At 41.3% G+C, this 19,020-nt stretch overlaps 1 protein-coding gene across 1 annotated transcript in view; it reads left to right on the top strand.

Annotated features, from left to right (window-relative positions):
• Positions 1 to 19,020, top strand: part of ZFC3H1 (zinc finger C3H1-type containing) — a 54,032-nt gene that overhangs the window by 3,830 nt on the left and 31,182 nt on the right. Inside the window, exons 2-13 of the mRNA XM_075600234.1 lie at positions 831 to 1,235; positions 3,527 to 3,588; positions 4,396 to 4,603; positions 8,812 to 9,044; positions 10,079 to 10,202; positions 11,729 to 11,826; positions 12,469 to 12,672; positions 13,980 to 14,144; positions 16,039 to 16,179; positions 16,908 to 17,026; positions 17,131 to 17,286; positions 17,928 to 18,102. Of these exons, the coding sequence (XP_075456349.1) occupies positions 831 to 1,235; positions 3,527 to 3,588; positions 4,396 to 4,603; positions 8,812 to 9,044; positions 10,079 to 10,202; positions 11,729 to 11,826; positions 12,469 to 12,672; positions 13,980 to 14,144; positions 16,039 to 16,179; positions 16,908 to 17,026; positions 17,131 to 17,286; positions 17,928 to 18,102 (2,090 nt within the window). The remainder of the gene's footprint in view (positions 1 to 830; positions 1,236 to 3,526; positions 3,589 to 4,395; positions 4,604 to 8,811; positions 9,045 to 10,078; positions 10,203 to 11,728; positions 11,827 to 12,468; positions 12,673 to 13,979; positions 14,145 to 16,038; positions 16,180 to 16,907; positions 17,027 to 17,130; positions 17,287 to 17,927; positions 18,103 to 19,020) is intronic.

Consider the following 19,020-nt stretch of genomic DNA (forward strand, 5'->3'; position numbering starts at 1 on the left):
CTTTTATTTATTTTTTTAAAATGTTTTTCTCTGTCGGACAATGTTAATTGTGAAATGGTTGTTCGGTATGACGTTAAGTAATTTCATTATAATTACTTTTCTAAATCACAATTCGGAGGTAATCAAATTATTAATTTATTTTTATGGCCTTTATGACCCACTTTTTAGTGATGAATTGGTGAGTGTATTAGGCCGCGATTATAGTTGCTCTGCGTGCGCGATGGAGCACATGACGTCACGCACGCGTGAAACCTGCACTGAGGTCTGCGCAGGCGTGGCCATGACGTCATGTGAGCGGTTCACCCCCATTGGGTGAACCGCTCACGTCACCCCAGCCATCATGTGTGAGAGACAATTATTTTTTCTTAATGAGTATTGCAGTCGTGGGCTGCATGAGTGTACATACATTTGTTCTGGTGGCGCGCAGCGTCGCTCGCCACCTTTATAATTGCGTCCTTAAGTTGCAGTGCATAAATATTGAGCATTAAGGGATTTAAGAAAAACCGTGCAGTGTAATCTAATATTTTAGAATTTAAATACCGCCTATTTATTAGACTGTCCTGTCAAGGTGGTTTACTCTGGTCCCTCATGTGATGGCTACATTTTTAAATGTTTGTTTATTGGAACTCCGCATCCAAATATCTCCAATTGGTCCTTAGTTACTCATAATATTTGTGTGGAGTAATATTGCTCTTATTGTTACCAGTACAAAAAGATCTGAGAATTCGATGTCACAGCATTTTCTTAGTTGTCCTATTGGGACCCTCTTATTGTAAGTTATCTAATTTTTCAGATGCATTACAGTGAAATTTTCTTAACAAATCTCTCAGCCAAAATTGTTGTACGGTCGCCTCCTAGAAAGTCTACTTACTTGTCAAGAAATGAGAACTGCGAGGAAGAGAGCTTTGAAGATCTACTCTTAAAATATAAGCAGATAAAGCTTGAACTTGAATCCATTAACAAAGATGAGAAACTTCACCTGACTTTCCAGGAAGAGAATGTGAAAGTGGAAAACACTGTGGAGCCTGCTGTTCAAGAAGAAAACAGTGTTGCAAAAGATGTGGTAATAGAGGTGCCCCCTGAGGCAAAACCTGTGGTGAAGACGTTCCAGGCCTTCGAGTTAAAACCTCTCAGGCAGAAACTAAAACTGGTTACTGAGCAAAAGGAAAAAAAGACAGTTGGCGAAGAAACAATAGAGCTTCAGGTTAACAACGAAGTCATAGAACTCAAGCAAGGTATTGTGTTTTTTTGTTAGTTTAGGGAACCCTATAATTATATTGTGAAATTCTGCAGAATCCCAACCCTCTAATAGCGCGTCTGAGCGTTCTAGGACGTTTGGCTGCAAACAAAATGCCGCAGACGTTCCGTTGCCGTGATGTCCACCGCAACAAACGCCCAACTGTCTACCGTGCACATGACCCAACAAGTAAAGTCTGCCATGCTGCGCCTCCCGCTCCGACAACTGCATGTTTAAATGTCCCGCGTGGGACCCCTTCACTGCCTAGACAGGCCGTTCCATCGTGCGGGACATTTAAAGATGGAGCGGCCTGTCTAGGCAGTGTAGCGGTCCTGCGCAGGACATTTAAACATGCAGTTGTTTGAGCGGGCGGTGAAGCACGGCAGACAGCAGGCGATCTGGTCATGCAGTTGTTGGGCGCGGCAGACCTGACATAGCGGCGAGCTGCCCTGTGGCGAAGTGTTAAGGCCAAACGTCACATTTAGCATCTGACATCAGATGCATTGTAACAAACCCCAACCCTCTTTAATTGCGCGTCAGGTCAGATGTATTGTAAGGAACCTCAACCGTTTATGATGTGTCCGAGATCGGATGCATTGAAATTCTTCTGTATTGGGTACAATTTTCAAATGGCCTGAAAATTGCAGGGAACACTTTAGGGATGCCCGAGGAACTCAGGGTTTCCCAGGAACCCCTGTTGAAAAACACTGTGCTAACTATATTGCTCACTATACCCATGCACTGTTGTTGTAGTATTTTGGTTCCATAAAGAGCAGATCTTGTCATGAAAGTACTAGTGCAAACAGTATTCGGAAAGGCAAAGCTATACAAAACGCACACCCTAAACCCACACGTTGGCTTAACAGTTGTACAGCCAATGAGGATAAAATATTAATACTGTTCTTGCTGGTACAGTGACATGCATAGGCTTTCTCTGGTTGCTCTGTGTTGGCATATGGAGTGAATACTATGTCAAATGTGCAACCGTGCTAAAATCTGAGAAATTAAATGCAGAAGCATGTTCTATATAATACAAATGTTGGAAACATACAAAAAAGGTTGTTTTAACCTTGTAATACCGGCCTGAAGTGTACAAAGCAATGATTATCTTGATAACTTAAAGCAGAAGTCCCACCTAACTACCCGAGGAGGTGTTTCGGAGCTGAACCACACTATATATTTTTAACTCGAGACCCCGTGGTTCCCCAGATGTTTGCACTGGTCCTAGGACGTTTGTCTGCAACCAAAATGCCACCAGCGTTCTGACAAGACAGATCTGATAAGTGTATATTTAAATGTCCTGAGCTGGACCACTACTCTGTCTAGACTGGCCACTTCGCACCATCTTTAAATGGCGACATTTAAAGATGGCGTGTCAGAGCGTCCGGTTTAGGCAGCGTAGCAGTCTCTCACGGGACATCTAAACATGCACTTATCAGATCTGGCTTGTTGGGTCCAGCGCACGGATGAAATTGTGGAAAAATGTCAAGCGCTGACCTGCCCTGTGGCAGCGGTGGCGTGTTGGTTGTGGCCAAATGTCCCATTCCGGTTGGTGCTTCCTATAGGCCCGAGATTTGGCAAGCTATTGTGTTTTTTTTCTGAGGGAAATTTTAAACCCAATTTCACTAGTATCTCCGGACTAAGTCAAGCTCTGGGAGACTCCTCCCGTTCCAAGGCTGCTTTAAACAAGCAAACAAATAGGGGAAGGTGGAGGTGCTGCTGCTTTAATCCCTTTAGTGCCAGGTTTTGTGACCTCCGCAGCCACAGACCCACCAGCACTGAGGGATCACGTGACCGCTCTTCGAAGTGATCACATTCTTTGTAACACAATTGTGCAGCATGAAAGTTCATCTGCCTTTCATGCCATAGCATTTTAATGTTACTTTTAGGAATAAAGGCGTCGTGATCTCTGGTTCTTTTTGATGTAACATTACAAGGACTCCTTAATTTTTCAAAGTTATTTTTGTTATATTTTTTTTTTAGTTTAAAAAAAAAAAAAGTATTGAGCCTAAAAAATGTTTTCATGGTGCACTTGTGCTGTTCACGAGCTTTCCAAGCCTTCCAGCCAGTCACACATCCATGTTCACCCTATCATTTTAAACAGATAACCATAGGCTGAAACACTTCTATTTGGGCTAACTCGTATTATGGCCAAATGCTTTATAGTCCTGGACAAGAAATATGGCAGAGCACTTTGTACGTGTGGGCAGCTTTTTCTTTCTGCGGATAAATTGTAAATTTGTATACTAACATGGGCTCTATGCAATTGCTGCCTGTGCTTCCTTGCAGAATCTATTCATTCGGAGCAGAATGTTTCCTGTGACAGTAACACTACAGATGAAGCAAATGAGGTAAGAAAATGCTTCTACCTTTATTTGACCTTGTATTTGAAATGATCCCTTCTCAAAATAGTACACATCAAGATTGTAATATTGAGTTGATGGGCACTGAAATCTATTGCTAGCTTCCACCATCCAAGCCTTTTGTTTTAGTGAGTCTGCTTTAAAGATGCACAACTTGAACATGTTGCACAACAATCCCATCGACTCCTTTCCTGTATTTTTGAGCTGTGGGGGATCCAACGATTGTGGCATGGGTCCTTTTCCCAACTCTGGTATGAGGAAATTGTTTTCTTCCTTTACTACTGCATCAAATACATCACAATTACATCTTCATCCAATAAGAACATATTTAATGCTACCCTCTTAAAGTAAAATTCTACAAGTGTACAGGGAAAGGTTATTATTTAATTTTTCTCGACAGGCTAGTCTTGACAGTCTTCAAGGCTAGTACATTCAGTTAATTTGTTGGATGTTCGTGAAATGACTTTTTGTGCTTGAAGCACTTTTTTAAACTCTTCCGTGCACAGGGGATTTTACAACATTGATCTGCAATACATTGCAGACACTGTGATCCTGTAGGGTTTAAAACAGACTGCGGGCAGAATAACTCATTGTACATTTACAGTACCTGCTTAATGTGCTCAATTTAAGTCATTGTATCCCAGGGATGTTTTTGCTCACGCTGGGCCGTGGCATATCTGAAGTCAATGTTTTCTCTGTATCAAATAGTGCTTACAAGTGGTCTTTTCTACATTTGACCAAATATTTTCAGTTTTGTGAACATGACACAATACTCCATTTTTTTTTTCTTCCTAGAAGCCTGTCGAGGAGGAGGAAGAGTTGTCGGAGCTCCATTTGCGACTTCTGGCTCTGCAGTCTGCAAGTAAGAAATGGCAGCAAAAAGAACATCAAGTCATGAAAGAGAGCAAGGAGAAACTAACCAAGCCCAAAACAGAGCCTCAAAAAGTGAGGACTAGCACAAATTCCCATTGGACACGGAAAGCTAGCAGCCCGGCTTACGCAGGTATGGCCTTAATTATTTTTGTGTTCTCCTAAACGATGCAATCCTAATTAATCAGAACAGTGCCCTTGTAACATACCTGTACGGTAGAGGCTGTGGCACACCAAAGGTTGCCTGCACTTGCTCGTTTTCTAGTGGGTGATGGGGCTGACTGCTCGACTTCTGTTTATGGCATCCAGGCGCCAGTCACGAGGATCGATCACATGACCCAAAAATACCAGAGATCCAGTGGCCTTCATGCCGCTGGACCCCCAGTGCGCTAAACATGAAGTACCATATGGCTGATCTGTAGTATGTGGTGTAGTTAGGATCGAAATAAATAATGAATGTAACCTGAGCAATACTTAACATTTTCTATCCATGCTTCTCCTTGCTTCTGGGGATATCTCTCCCAATCCTGGTCCCTGTCTTATTCCTACAAGCGCTCGTCCTCGCCTGCCAACTGCAACCTCTACTCCTTCTGGTGTCAACCCCTCCAACCTCATACCCATCCCCTGTCACCCTCCCTCCTCTCTCCCTTTCTCCTGTGCCCTTTGGAATGCTCGCTCCCTCTCTAACAAGTTCCTATCTGTACATGACTTCTTTTTCTCTCACTCCCTGCTCCTATTTGCCATAACTGAGACCTGGCTCACTCAGACTGACTCTGCTCTGGAAGCTGCCCTCTCGTATGGTGGCCTTTCCTTCTCCCACACTCCGCGCACTGATGGCAGGGGTGGAGGCATGGGGCTCCTGCTCTCCTCTCTCTGTCGTTACCGAACCCTTCCTATTCCTCCCTCTCTTGCTTTTCCCTCCTTTTGAGGCTCACACTGTCCAGACTTTCTCTCCTCTCCCTGTTCATGTGGCGGTCATCTATCGCCCACCTACCTCTACTCATCCCTCTTCTGCCTTTCTCTCTCACTTTGAATCCTGGCTCTCTTTCTTCCTCTCCTCAGACTCCCCTGTTCTTCTCCTTGGGGACTTCAATTGCCACATTGATGACCCCTCTCTCTCTTGGGCTTCCCGCTTTCTTTCTCTAACCTCGTCTTTTGGCCTTCAACAGTGGACTGCAGCCAGCACCCACAAGGATGGCCACTACTTAGACCTGGTTTTCACTAAGAACTTCTCTCTCTCCGATTTCTCCATTTCCCCTTTTCCTCTCTCTGACCCTCATCTCATTCTCTCTATCTCGCTTCTCCCCTTCTCCACCTCCATCTACCCCCCGGTTCTGCAGAAACCTGCGCTCTATTCACTTACCTGACTTTGAGTCCACTTTAAGCTCCTCCCTCTCCTCTCTCAGCTCTGCTACAGACCCCGACAACCTGGTCAGGAACTACAACTCTGTCTTGTCCTCCACTCTTGATCTACATGCCCCACTTTCTCTCTGCCGCACTCGCCCTTCTAACCCTAGACCCTGGCTAAATTCCCACACACATGCTGCGTTCCTCCACTCGTTCCTCTGAACGCCTCTGGAGGAAGTCTCACACTCTCGCAGACTTCCTTCACTACAAATTTATGCCCTCTCCCAAGCTAAACAAGCCTACTTTTCTGCACTAATCAACATGCACAAGTCTAACCCACGCCGACTGTTCTCTGTCTTTGATACTCTACTCAAACCACCCTCGGCTGCCTCTCCTTCCTCCATTTCCGCTCAGGACTTTGCTGACTATTTTAAGGAAAAGGTGGAATCCATACGTCAGAACATCCCCTCTGTTTCTTCCTCCCATCCTACACCTCTTCCTAACTCTCCTCCTGCCTTCCTTGACTCTTTTTCCACTGTCTCAGAGGAGGATGTGTCGCTGTTGATCGCCACTTCTCCCTCTACCACTTGCCCTCTTGACCCCATTCCCTCCCATCTCCTAAAACCTCGTGCTCCTACTATAATCCCTACGCTCACACACATTTTTAACTCCTCCCTCTGCTCTGGAACCTTTCCATCCTCCTTCAAACATGCAACAGTCATACCATTACTCAAAAACAGCAAGCTTGACCCTACCTGTCGTTCTAACTATTGACCCGTCTCCCTCCTGCCTTTTGCCTCTAAACTCCTTGAACGTCTTGTATTCTCTCGCTTGCTCCATTTTCTCAACACCTATTCTCTCCTAGACCCTCTACAATCTGGCTTCCGCACTGCTCACTCCATGGAAACAGCCCTCACTAAAATAACTGACGACCTCCATGCTGCCAAAGACAGAGGTCATTACACTCTGCTCATATTACTCGACCTCTCTGCAGCATTTGATACTGTGGACCACCCTCTTCTCCTTCACATTCTCCATACTTTTGGTATTCGGAACAAAGCTCTATCCTGGATCTCATCCTACCTCTCCCATCATACTTTCAGTGTCTCTTCTGCTAACACCTCCTCCTCTATTGATCTCTCTGTGGGGGTACCCCAGGGCTCTGTCCTGGGACCTCTTCTCTTTTCTCTGTACACACTCTCTCTAGGTGACCTAATAACATCTTTTGGGTTTAAATATCACCTCTATGCTGACGACACACAAATATACTTTTCAACACCTGACCTTACACCTGCTATACAGACCAAAGTTTCTGAATGTCTCTCTGCTATATCATCCTGGATGGCCCTCCGTCGCCTTAAACTCAACATGGCTAAAACAGAGCTCCTCATACTTCCTCCCAAACCTGGCCCTACTACCTCCTTCCACATTACTGTTGGAACTACGATCATCCACCCAGTAGCCCAAACACGCTGCCTAGGGGTCACACTCGACTCCTCTCTCACATTCGCCCCTCACATTCAAAACATTTCTAAAACTTGTCGCTTTTTCCTCCGCAATATAACAAAGATACGCCCTTTCCTCTGTTGCTCGACTGCTAAAACTCTGACTCAAGTCCTCATTCTCTCCCGTCTTGATTACTGTAACCTCCTGCTGTCCGGCCTTCCTGCCTCTCACCTGTCTCCCCTACAATCTATCCTAAATGCTGCTGCCAGAATCACTCTACTCTTTCCTAGATCTGTCTCAGCGCCTCCCCTGTTGAAATCCCTCTCCTGGCTTCCAATCAAATCCTGCATCTCACACTCCATTCTTCTCCTCACTTTTAAAGCTTTACACTCTTCTGCCCCTCCTTACATCTCAGCCCTAATTTCTCGCTATGCACCACCCCGACTCTTGCGTTCTGCTCAAGGATGTCTTCTTTCTACCCCCTTTTTATCTAAAGCCCTCTCCCGCCTTAAACCTTTTTCACTGACTGCCCCACACCTCTGGAATGCCCTTCCCCTCAGTACCCGACTAGCACCCTCTCTATCCACCTTTAAGACCCACCTTAAGACACACTTGCTTAAAGAAGCATATGAATAGGACTGTGGCTATTCTGAACACATGATACATACAGCTTGGCCACCTGCAGACGCACTTACCAGAACTCCCTCCTACTGTCTCTGTACGTTCTCCCTACCTACCAATTAGATTGTAAGCTCCTCGGGGTAGGGACTCCTCTTCCTTAATGTTATGTTTGTCTAATGCACTTATTCCCATGGTCTGTTATTTATATTATCTGTTATTTATTAGATTACCACATGTATTACTACTGTGAAGCGCTATGTACATTAATGGCGCTATATAAATAAAGACATACAATTTAAAATGAATTTACCATATTTTTGGGAGGCTGAGCAGACAGGAGTTACACCACATGAATTCAGTGTGGACTGTTTGTGCATTGCTGAATAATACAATGTGCATTGCTGAATAATACAATCTCCCTATGTATTGATATAGGTTTGCAAATGATTGTGATATTTTTGCAGAATAGTCACAAAAAATAGTATGCTATGTGCATGTATGTATGTATGTATGTCTTTATATAGCGCCATTAGTGTACATAGCGCTTCACATTAGTAATTCATATGACAATCGTATAAATAGAAAATAATACAAACTATGTGGAATATTATTGCTGAAGTAACCAATAATAATATTATAATTATATAATTGAAGTTACCAATTAGATTGTAAGCTCCTCGGAGCAGGGACTCCTCTTAATGTTACTTTTATGTCTGAAGCACTTATTCCCATTTATATGATCACCACGTGTATTACTACTGTGAAGCGCTATATAAATAAAGACATACAGTACAATACAAGTAACAAACGTGGCCCCCATAAAAGAAAGCATTTGTTAGATGGTATATGTGGGGATGGGCTATAAGTCTTTCATGCCCTGACCGTTGCATACGATCATGAATCGAAATGTTTCTTTCATTCATGAAGCCAAACAAGCACTTAGAAGACAACAAACAAAAGCGTGGAAGAAACTGCAGCAACAGAAAGATGAGGAGAAACGCAGGAAGGAAGAAGAGGACGAGAAGAGGAAACAAGCAGAAGAAGAGGAGAGAAGAAAAAGAGAAGAAGAAATCAGGCAGATCAGAGACCTCTCAAATCAAGAAGAGCAATATAATCGATTCATGAAGCTTGTAGGGGAGAAGACGAAACAAAGGAGCAAGGTGAGTTACTGCATACCATGCCTGGGAATTCAAACGCATCTGCTGTTGCCTCTACCCTTGTCTTTTCTTTGCAGGTTCGCATAGCAGTCTAGTATCCACTGGGATCTTTTTGGTTTTCAATTGGCTAGTTAGAACCATGCAATGAGACCTCCTTTTTAAAAGAAAATGTTTTATTATTATATATCTGGGTGGGTTGTCAGCCATTTTGAACAGGACAGTTCTTGATATTTAGTATAATTCAATATAATGTAACTGGCAAGAATCGGGTCTCAAAGTCCATTCGACAACAAAGGCCTGCAATGATTGCTCTGCTATGCACATTTATTTTTGAAGGTTTGGGGGAAAATGTTTTGCTTTAGTGCCTTTGACACGAACTGCACAATAGGAAAGAGATGCTATTAATTCCGATCATAATATGTAATAATATCTTTATAGAAGAGGCGCACATGCACTTGGGCAATACTGCTGTCTGTCTCCACTTCTCTAATGCTGCTCATCACAATCTATTCTGTTCTTAATGGCTTTCTATACTTTTGATTCTCACTGTATTAAAAAAAAAATCTTTGCATAACCCACTTAATTTGAGCAGTTAAAGCGGCAATACAGGTTTCATTTTTTACTTTTATTACTGGATTGATGCAGTGTCTCCGGAGCGGACCCAATTCATTTCAGCTCCGAGAACCCCCTGCTTAAAGAGATACTTGCCTCCGTATGGGTGCCGGTATCTCTGTGGAGTTTAAATGTCCAGGTCTCACGGGCCAAGTGGAAGCCGCAACAGATTACTTCAATGGTTCCTATTGGCCCACGTGATGCGGGACATTTAAACGCCATCATTTCGTTAGGCATAGTGTTCCCTGGCTGCATAGACATAGATACAGGCACCCCTTACAAATTAACAGTTCAGCCCCGGAGACCCCCTGATTAAATCCTGTAATTAAAATAAATTAAAAAAAAATGAAACCTGGCTGCTTTTAAGATGTATATTCTGATATTTTCCATGAGAAATCAGTAATTCAAAATTCCTTTGACTTCAGTCTTTAGACACAGATCTGAGACGGTCCTCAGATAAGCAGTGTGTGGAGAGTGCCGGAGGTATTTACCAGTACGATAACTATGACGAAGTTGCCATGGACACAGACAGTGAAACAAACTCCCCAGGTACGTTTTTGCTTCTATGGCCTCGGCCATGTTGCCTGCAAGCTGGCGGAGGCGCGCTGAGGCGCGCTCCCGCTCAGCACTGAGCTCCTACAGCCGCAATTAGAGCGGCTTTAGTAGGGGCTCACCTACGCTTCCGCAAGCGCAAGGAAGCGTAGGTCTTAGGGAAATTTAAAATTTCCCTGCTTGCCGGCGCGCAGGGCCGCTCACGTGAGCGGTTCACCCAATGAGGGCGAACCAGCTCCGTGACGTCACTGGCCCGCCCCCGGCCCGCCCCCTGACGGCGCGCAGGGAAAGCACCCGCAAGGCCAGGGAAAGCACCCGCTTTCCCCGAGCCTCAGCGCGCCTCAGCACGCCAGCGGGAGGCCTTAGTCTGAACTTCTGAACAGCTTTGCTGGTTTTCTAGGGGAGATCCTGTGGAGCTCCGAACACAATCGGAATGGAAGAGGAGACTCCACCTCTCTTGTTCATGTAGATTGCAATATGACAGAGGGGCAAGGGGTCAAACATGCATTAATCAGAACATGGTCAATGAGTTTTATTCACATGGCCAAAAAGTGTGATGACTGTCCTAACTTGATTGTTTTGCTTTGTTTACTTCACATCACATGGCACTATTTTTTCTCTCTGCTGTGTTCATCCACCTAGACCGTTCATTGCTTTCAAATCCTGATTGTTTTTCTTCCCATTTTTATTTTTTAAACGCTAACAATATTGGTTCTTATTTATATAATGTACCTGCTAAAGCAGCCTTGCGGGGGAAAAAAAATCTGTTCCCTTTGCCGTTTACATTATTTTACTGGGTAACTGGAATTTGTTGGCATATGTCTGCACTATACAGTGTCTTGCCACTAGCTTTTGCAGCAGCCAGATAACTGTTACAGGGCCCCGTCTTTGAGGCATTTCGACTTGTTCTAAGATATTGTTGGGCATTAGTGCTGGATTGTGGTGGTGTGTGTGTTTAAAGTGACTTCTGTGTGATTTATAATTATAACAAAGTGCTGTTTCTTTTTATTTTCATTGTTCTGGTTACTGTGCTTGTTATGCAAGAAAAAAGTACTTTATCTAAGAAAAGAAATAATTTTGTGCATGCAACATATTTGTCTTTAGAAAATCTGTTCTTTGGTGATACATATTTTTTAATACTAATTTTGCCTTATGAAATCCGATCTAAAACCCAGATTACGTATTTAAATTCTGTTTCTATTTCTATTTTTTAATTCCTACAGTATATACTAGATTGGTACATGCAGCCTTGCAGAATGAGGTCACTGATTTTAGCTTAAGTTGCTTACTACTGCTCTACAAAGAGCATAGAAGTTTCCATAACCGGGTCCTTGGTCTGCCAGTGTCACATTGTCGATAAACCTCTCTTCCCCCTCTCTCTCCCCCCCTTTATTTTTTTTTTACCTAACTTGACCAAATGTATTCTAATTTAATGTTTTTTTAATTAATTATTTATTTATTTTAAAATGTAATCTAATATTGTGATTCTTTGAGCTTGAATATTTGATTTGTTTTAAACGTAGGAGCTTCTCCCGCGCGGCCTCCTTCTCATGGTGTCACTACAGTCAGATGTGTCCCATCAGCATTGTGTATTACAGAGCAATTCCCTTGTGAAGCATGGGTAAGTGCTGCATTGTTATGGAGTTACTATATCCATAGGTAACCTTTGTAATGGAAAAGAAAATACAAAATCCCTTATTTTGGAATCAAATGACGTGGACAAGCACACCGTATTACCATAATGTATAACATGGGTCATTTTTAAGTGCCCGGGAATCGGCTGCACAAAGTGTTATTTTTTTTTTTTTTAAATGTTTTTAGGGAACCATCTTAAAAAAACCTGTGCCATTCTAAGATCAGGAAGTGTAGTTTAATAATGAAACAAAGCATGTGTCTGACTTCCTATTTAGGAATGCTTACTAAAGACCTTTTGTTTAGAGGCAACCAAGCTTGTTTTACTAGAACAATCTCACTAATCGGTAAGGCATCATACTGTAAAACCCCTTTAGCTGCCGATAATCTACACCCATTAATAAGATTAGTAGATAAACACTCAGAAATTCATAAATGAATTGGATGTCAAAACTACAATCCTATTGGCTCTCATATGGTACTGCAACATATTGCAGCGCATTTAATAACCTTTTGCTGCCAGACCGTTTAGCAATAGGCTTTTCTGTTTACAATTTGTGTAAATATTGTTTTTCCTTCAGCATGCCTGTTTATGTAAAATTCTAACATGTTCTATGTACCGTATTTTCAGACTCCTCAATCAGAGAACATACTTTGTGAAGATGTTATCCCCATAGTTTCTCCTGAAACGCCTCTGTCACCTCCCCCGCTCCCTCCAGAAGAACCCGAACAGCCACCCAAACCTCCCTTTGCAGATGAAGAGGAGGAAGAAGAAATGCTGCTACGTGAAGAGCTATTGAAATCTCTAGCCAATAAAAGGGCATACAAACCTGAGGTAGTTTTTCCTTTGCCCTGTTAAATATGTTGCCATTATTGCATCTACATTGCGCAAGAACTAATCAAAGTCCCTCTTTGAAACAAGAATTCCCATGAGTATATCAATAGCCCTTCTGTTTTAAGGTGGTTATAGCATCAAAGTAGAGGAATAATTAATAATGTGGAGGTGGTTAACAATGTGCAGTTTGCATTATACAAGTTATTAGGAAAAACTTAAGAACATTTAACATGTCCAGCCTGAAAGAATGGCACGAGATAAGATTGAAGCCTTTTAAATATTCCAAAGGAGGGCCTTATAACAGAGAGGTGGAGGGGGAATCATTTTACAAATAAATAGGAATGCTACCAGTACGAACACCTACTGTATGTGGTTTCCCCCTCAAAATATAGATTTGTAAAATGTTGTTAGAACCTTAACATTATGTTGTACTTGAAAGTGTGTGTGTGTGTGTGTGTTTTGCTCGCTCTTGAAAGACATGGCTTTTATATATACATCTCTACATTACAATTGGAAAATAATGAAACGTCTATTGCCGTTTCTGGTGGTCGCCAATTTCTGCGATTCTCTGCCGAGAAGTCATGCTGCAGGATTCTTCAAGATAAGCGGGAGAGGCCCAGCAGATACAATGTGCCTTTCAAAGATAAGCACGTGTAGAGTGGAGGTATATTTCATGGTCGAGTAATATCGCTGACATTGCGTTAACAAACATCGGTGTGATTGGCTGGAACTGGTCTTTGGGTGTGAGTTTGTTAGGGAAAGTACAATTACCATAGCTTTCAGTCTTATGTAGGTACACATGCATGTAAGAGGACCAGTATGTATGCACACACAGCAGCATATATTCTGAGAGGCCTTATTAGTTGAATAAATCACCGCTTACTAGACTCTTTAAGTATTTTGGGTCCCTTAAAAGGTATCGCAGCCTGCAAAAAATCTAGATTTCTCTCGAAACAGACATTACAGGGAAAATCGTTAAGTGTAATGTTGATATAGAATACAAGTAGAAGATGGAGTTGCTTTATTAAGAGGAAAATTGTGTTAAAGTCAAAACTATTTCTGAAAACCAGTTCGGATCATGGGCTTGTTGAAACCTCTGTTTTTATGCCTATGAATGAAACCAGACCTCATTTATCATTGTGTAAAACATGCCATCTATTATAGATTACACAAGCCAATGTGTTTTTGCTTCAGAGTGTTGGAAGGAATATTTGTTATCTGCAACTGAGTATAAATGACCATATGTTTGCTATGTTGGAGAATGTTTTTGTTTATTTTCATGTTAACTGTCCCATTTATTTTACTAGGAACCCACTAGCAACAGCCAACCTCCTTCACCTCCTGTTCTCAGCAATATCATGCCTGTGCCAAGGATCACCCTAACTTCATCTAGTATTAATAGTCTCTCTCATCATCGAAAACAGACCACTACGATTATTAGAGTTCTCAGACCCATCCGTCCTGTGATAAAGGTATGTGCTATATATATATTCTTCTGTACTTCAGAACTGTCCAACTGATGACTTGAAATGACTGGCTTCTGGGCCTGACATTTAAACGATGCGTTTTGGAAATATAACAAATGTTATAGTACCATTTCTCAATTTATTGCGGACTGTGGAAATTTCAAACTGTCTGTCTTTTTGCTGCCCATTCAAAAGGCTTTTAACCTTCTAGACATTAATATGGTCAGTTAATGCATTTACATCGACTATTGGTTATCACAGGCTGAGGTGGACATTTAAAAATCCAGCATTTATGGCAAGTGTGTGTAAGTAGTAGCTACTGCTACTGCTAATTTATTTTGAGGAGTACAGTGGCATTAGGCTCTTTGAGTGTAGAACATGTCAGGGTTGTGTGTGTTCTTTTTTTATTTGTATGGATGGTAGGTTTGGTCTGACTTCATATCCCGTGAACACAGTGTTTCTTTAACACACATGTTGAATTGCAGGCACTGCTGCATTAGTAAATGACATGTTTTAAAGAGGCAATCCAAGCCTGCGCTTTTTTATATGTAATTATTTTTTTGGGAGTGGAACACTGTTAATTTCAGTTTCCGGGGACCCCCAGTAGTAGCTCTTAGCTACCAGGGTTCCCAATTTGTCTACGGTTTTTAAAAAAAATCTTGCGTCCTGTGGGCCAATGTTAAGCCATGACATAATCGTTGTGACTTTCTACTGGGCCATGTGATGCAGGAACCCCCTACGGAGGCAAGTCTCTCCGGAAGCAGGGGGTCCCCGGAGTTGAAATTGATGGCGTTCAGCCCAAGCGACGCCTTGCTTCAATTCTTTTTTAAAAATGTGCAGGCTTGGATTGCTCCTTTTTTAAAGGCCCTCTAACTGCAGAAAGAGCCTGTCACATATTACTCTGCAGGAGGGTTTGGCCCTTTTACTTGAAAAAAAATATTATTGGTAAAAGGTTCAAATTGGGGCCGAAACATCTTTAATTTAGAATACATTGTTCTTCATCATTTGCACAAGACCCACTGCTGGCGTGCCCTTCATCATTTTCTTCAGTGATTAACAAGTCTGTCATGGAGGTCTCAAACAAGTCATGATACATGTGTTATATAGTTTTATTTGTAAATATTTTAATAAGAGATCACCCTGGTTTTAAAATAGTATTTTCAGAAAAGGCCTCACAAAAGTATCTGAAACATGTAAAAGAAAATTAATTTTAGCAATCTGGATGAAGACTGAAGTGGTCTGGGACATTTTTATTTTTTAATGAATGTTGGTTGAGTAAATTTAATTATTTGATAGGAGTATTATCTAGTTTAGCCACTTTCTTCATATATTTATATTTTTGGGAATATTCACCAGCTGTGCCTTTAGCGTGAGCATATAATATAAACTGTTTAAAACCAGAGACATAACATACAGACAAAGCTCAGTGCACATCCAGAAAAACGTATATACGGTACAGTGCCTAAATATACATGTATAAATAACAAATAAATAAAATGGTCTTTTAGTTTAACATTTTGGCCAAATTGTTGTAAGCCCCTGAGCCACTACATGGCAGACCACATTTCAAGGGTCCCTAACACTAATATAGATTCTTAATAACTTGTGCATTGCCAGGAAGAATGATATAAACTGTTAACACTGTCAGCCTGGAAAGATTCAACTCCTTTGTAGTTTGTCTGGTGATTTGATTTGCTAATGAAATTAATTAAATTATGTAGTAGGTAAAGTTTTTTAAACTATTTTTTTTTATATAGTTGCTTTATTAGTAGAAATAATCCCTACGTTCTATAAAATGAGTTTCTTAACAGATGATTTGCTTCTATAAATCTTACTTTTTGCTACTTTCTGCATTGATTCCATAAAATAAGGTTTGACTTATTTTTTTTCACCACTGCAGCTTCCAAAACACAAGACAGTAGTTGTGACACTGACTAATGCTTCTGATGATAGTGAGTCAGATGGGGAGACATTCAATCCAAATCTGGGTGTTTTTGGAGGACTTGAATCCATGATCAAAGAAGCAAGAAGAACTGCAGAGGTGAAGCCTTGAATCTAGTTTATAATGTTAGAAGTATGTTGTGTGTTGCGATCACTTTGTTGCCAGCTACCCTTTGAAGGTGTGGTATTCATGAGTCACAGGACCATTAATGCTCTAAAACTACATGGTACTATTTTGTGCTGCACTATTGACCTTCCAAATCTGTCAATATCAATATAACTGCTCAAAATGTTATGTACTGTGCGTTGTATTCTCTGTAATAAGCCTTTATTTGTACATTGTCGGTGTAAAAGAAGTAGGAGTGGAAGGACTTGCATTATATCAGACAGTTATTGCATTTAATGGCGTTTTAAAACCTGCATGTGCTTGTACACCATTACATAAACTAGCCAAGTCACTTGGAACACATTTCACAGAGAACTTTGATAATAAATAGACAGGTTAAGAAATCCTTCTTACTTGTCTGGTCTTTTTTTAGTGTATCAACAACTTAGAGCAGCACCCCATTTATAAATGACAATGAATGTGTACTTCGGTATTGGGTGATGCACTTTTTTTTTTTTGACTAACAATTGGTACGAGACAAGCTTTTGAGAGTTCTAAGCTTCCTGACCTGAGGAAGAGAGGGAAATTCTCGGAAGCTTGTCTTATAATATCAATTGTTCGTCCAAATAAAAAAGGTATCGCCTAATACTGAAGTACTGATTAGTTAGTTGGAATTCTTGTTTTTTAAATGAATTTTGTGCAATGTACAATGTTTCCCTTAGGCTTCCAAACCAAAAGCGCCTTCTAAATCCGAAAAAGAAAATGATCCCATGAGGACACCAGAAGCTCTTCCAGAGGATAAGAAAATTGAATATAGACTCTTGAAGGAAGAAATTGCCAGGTATTCTTTTCTACGGTTCTATCAACCAACTTGCTGCTAATTGCTGTATAAGTATCTTATTTCTGCTATAGCCATGTGTATATATAATTCTTCCCTATGTTAAGCCGAGAGAAGCAGAAGCTGTTAAGAACTGACCATTCAAGAGCAAGTACATCACCTGCAAACTCTGATTTGGAAATGGAAGGAAATAGACTACCAGTGGTAAACCCAGTGGTAAACCCAGAGGTGACGGAGGCTGAAGCAAAGCATCGGAAACATAAGTACGCCATTAGTTAGTACACTTTGATTGCACTTTGTCTGACCACTATAATGCTATAAAATGCTGCTGTCCTTGTTTCTTTCTTTATGCTGATGGCATAAAGGAATTTACATTCAGTTTGTGGAACGGACAAAGTAACCAGATTTAAGATAATGAACATAAAGAAAAGAATGTAAACACGTACTTGGCCATTACTCTGTAAAATGTGATTACTAGTGTTAAGCCCACAACTTTCTCCCCTCCTTAATGTCCCCCCCCTTCATTAAAAAAACAAATGGTTATAATGTGATGGCTCATGTTAGTCTGACTTATCTTAACTTCCGTTTTCAAAATCTTTATTTACTTGTTGTTTAACTGGTACCCATTGTTGCCATAGTAACTTATTTTCATAATTGTGAATAGCAGCAGCCATTTTAACCAAATCTTCAGCAACTGATATCCCCAAATTTCAACAAACGGCATTTGAGAAGGGTGGGATTGCTAAATCTACAGCAGATAATTTACTTTACAATGGTTAAACAATCTATTTTTAATGTGTTTTTTTTTTTTTTTTTAAATTTGTCTTGTTTTGCCGAGTGGAGCGGATTGCTGCTTTAAGGTGTATCCTTTCCTACTAAAGGCCCTTACTTTGTCATTACACAGGATGCTGTTAATGAAGGATGAGTCTGTCCTGAAAAATCTCTTGCAGCAAGAGGCAAAGAAAAAAGAATCTATTAAAACCGCAGAGCAGAAGATTGCAAGACTCACTGAGCAGATGCAAGCAACTGAAAAGTTCCTCAATGCAAATCGAATGTTTTTGAAAAAACTTCAGGAACAGGTATGCTTAATCACTTAATTGTATTTAATTATGGTTTGTGTTTAACGAAGTAAACACATTACATATGGTGTCTGCCCCAACCCACCGACTCCCCCAGAAAAAAGTGTAGTTTTAAAGAAACCTATGAGGCGTCAAACTCTTTTCTCTGTAATTTAATCAATGAAGAACTCGTGCGTGGGTCCCTTAAAAGTTATCGCAGCCTGCAAAAAATAATCTAGATTTCTCTCGAAACAGACATTACTGGGGAAAATCGTTAAGTGTAATGTTGATATAGAATACAAGTAGAAGATGGAGTTGCCTTATGAAGAGGAAAATTGTGTTAAAGTCAAAACTATTTCTGAAAACCAGTTCGGATCATGGGCTTGTTGAAACCTCTGTTATTATGACTATGAATGAAACCTCACCACTTTTTAGGGATCATGTGGGAATCTTTCTAATGCCATCTTAATCCTTTGGGGAGCCCCATGATGTAACTACTACATCATGAGGTTTGGCACTTCAGGGGCACCATGACGGTTACATACAAAAATCCCTCTTTATTTTTTTAATATGTATGTCTGTCTCGGTCGTCTTGCCCTGGGCGACTGCATTGTGGCCGCTGTCGACTCCTTTCCCAGCGGCAGTGTCTCCCGGTCTTCTCCGTCTTGATCTTTAAAACCATGTTTTCTCCTGCAGCACTATTGAAATAGGCCGCGCAGCGTCATGGTAACGCTGAGATCTCTCTCTCGATATAGATCTCTCTTTCTCGATGTAGATATAGACTGTTACAGGACTCATTGATCCCAATAGTGGGCATTCGCTTTTTTTGGGGGGGTTGTCGCTTGGAAGAAGTGGTGGTATTTTTCCTGCCTCTGTTCCATTTCCAATGTTGGCTCGTTGTGACCTTTATCTACCTGTGCTGCATGCATCAAAATAGCA

The sequence above is a fragment of the Ascaphus truei genome, chromosome 5 (genome assembly GCF_040206685.1).
Source record: "Ascaphus truei isolate aAscTru1 chromosome 5, aAscTru1.hap1, whole genome shotgun sequence".
NCBI lineage: Eukaryota > Metazoa > Chordata > Amphibia > Anura > Ascaphidae > Ascaphus > Ascaphus truei.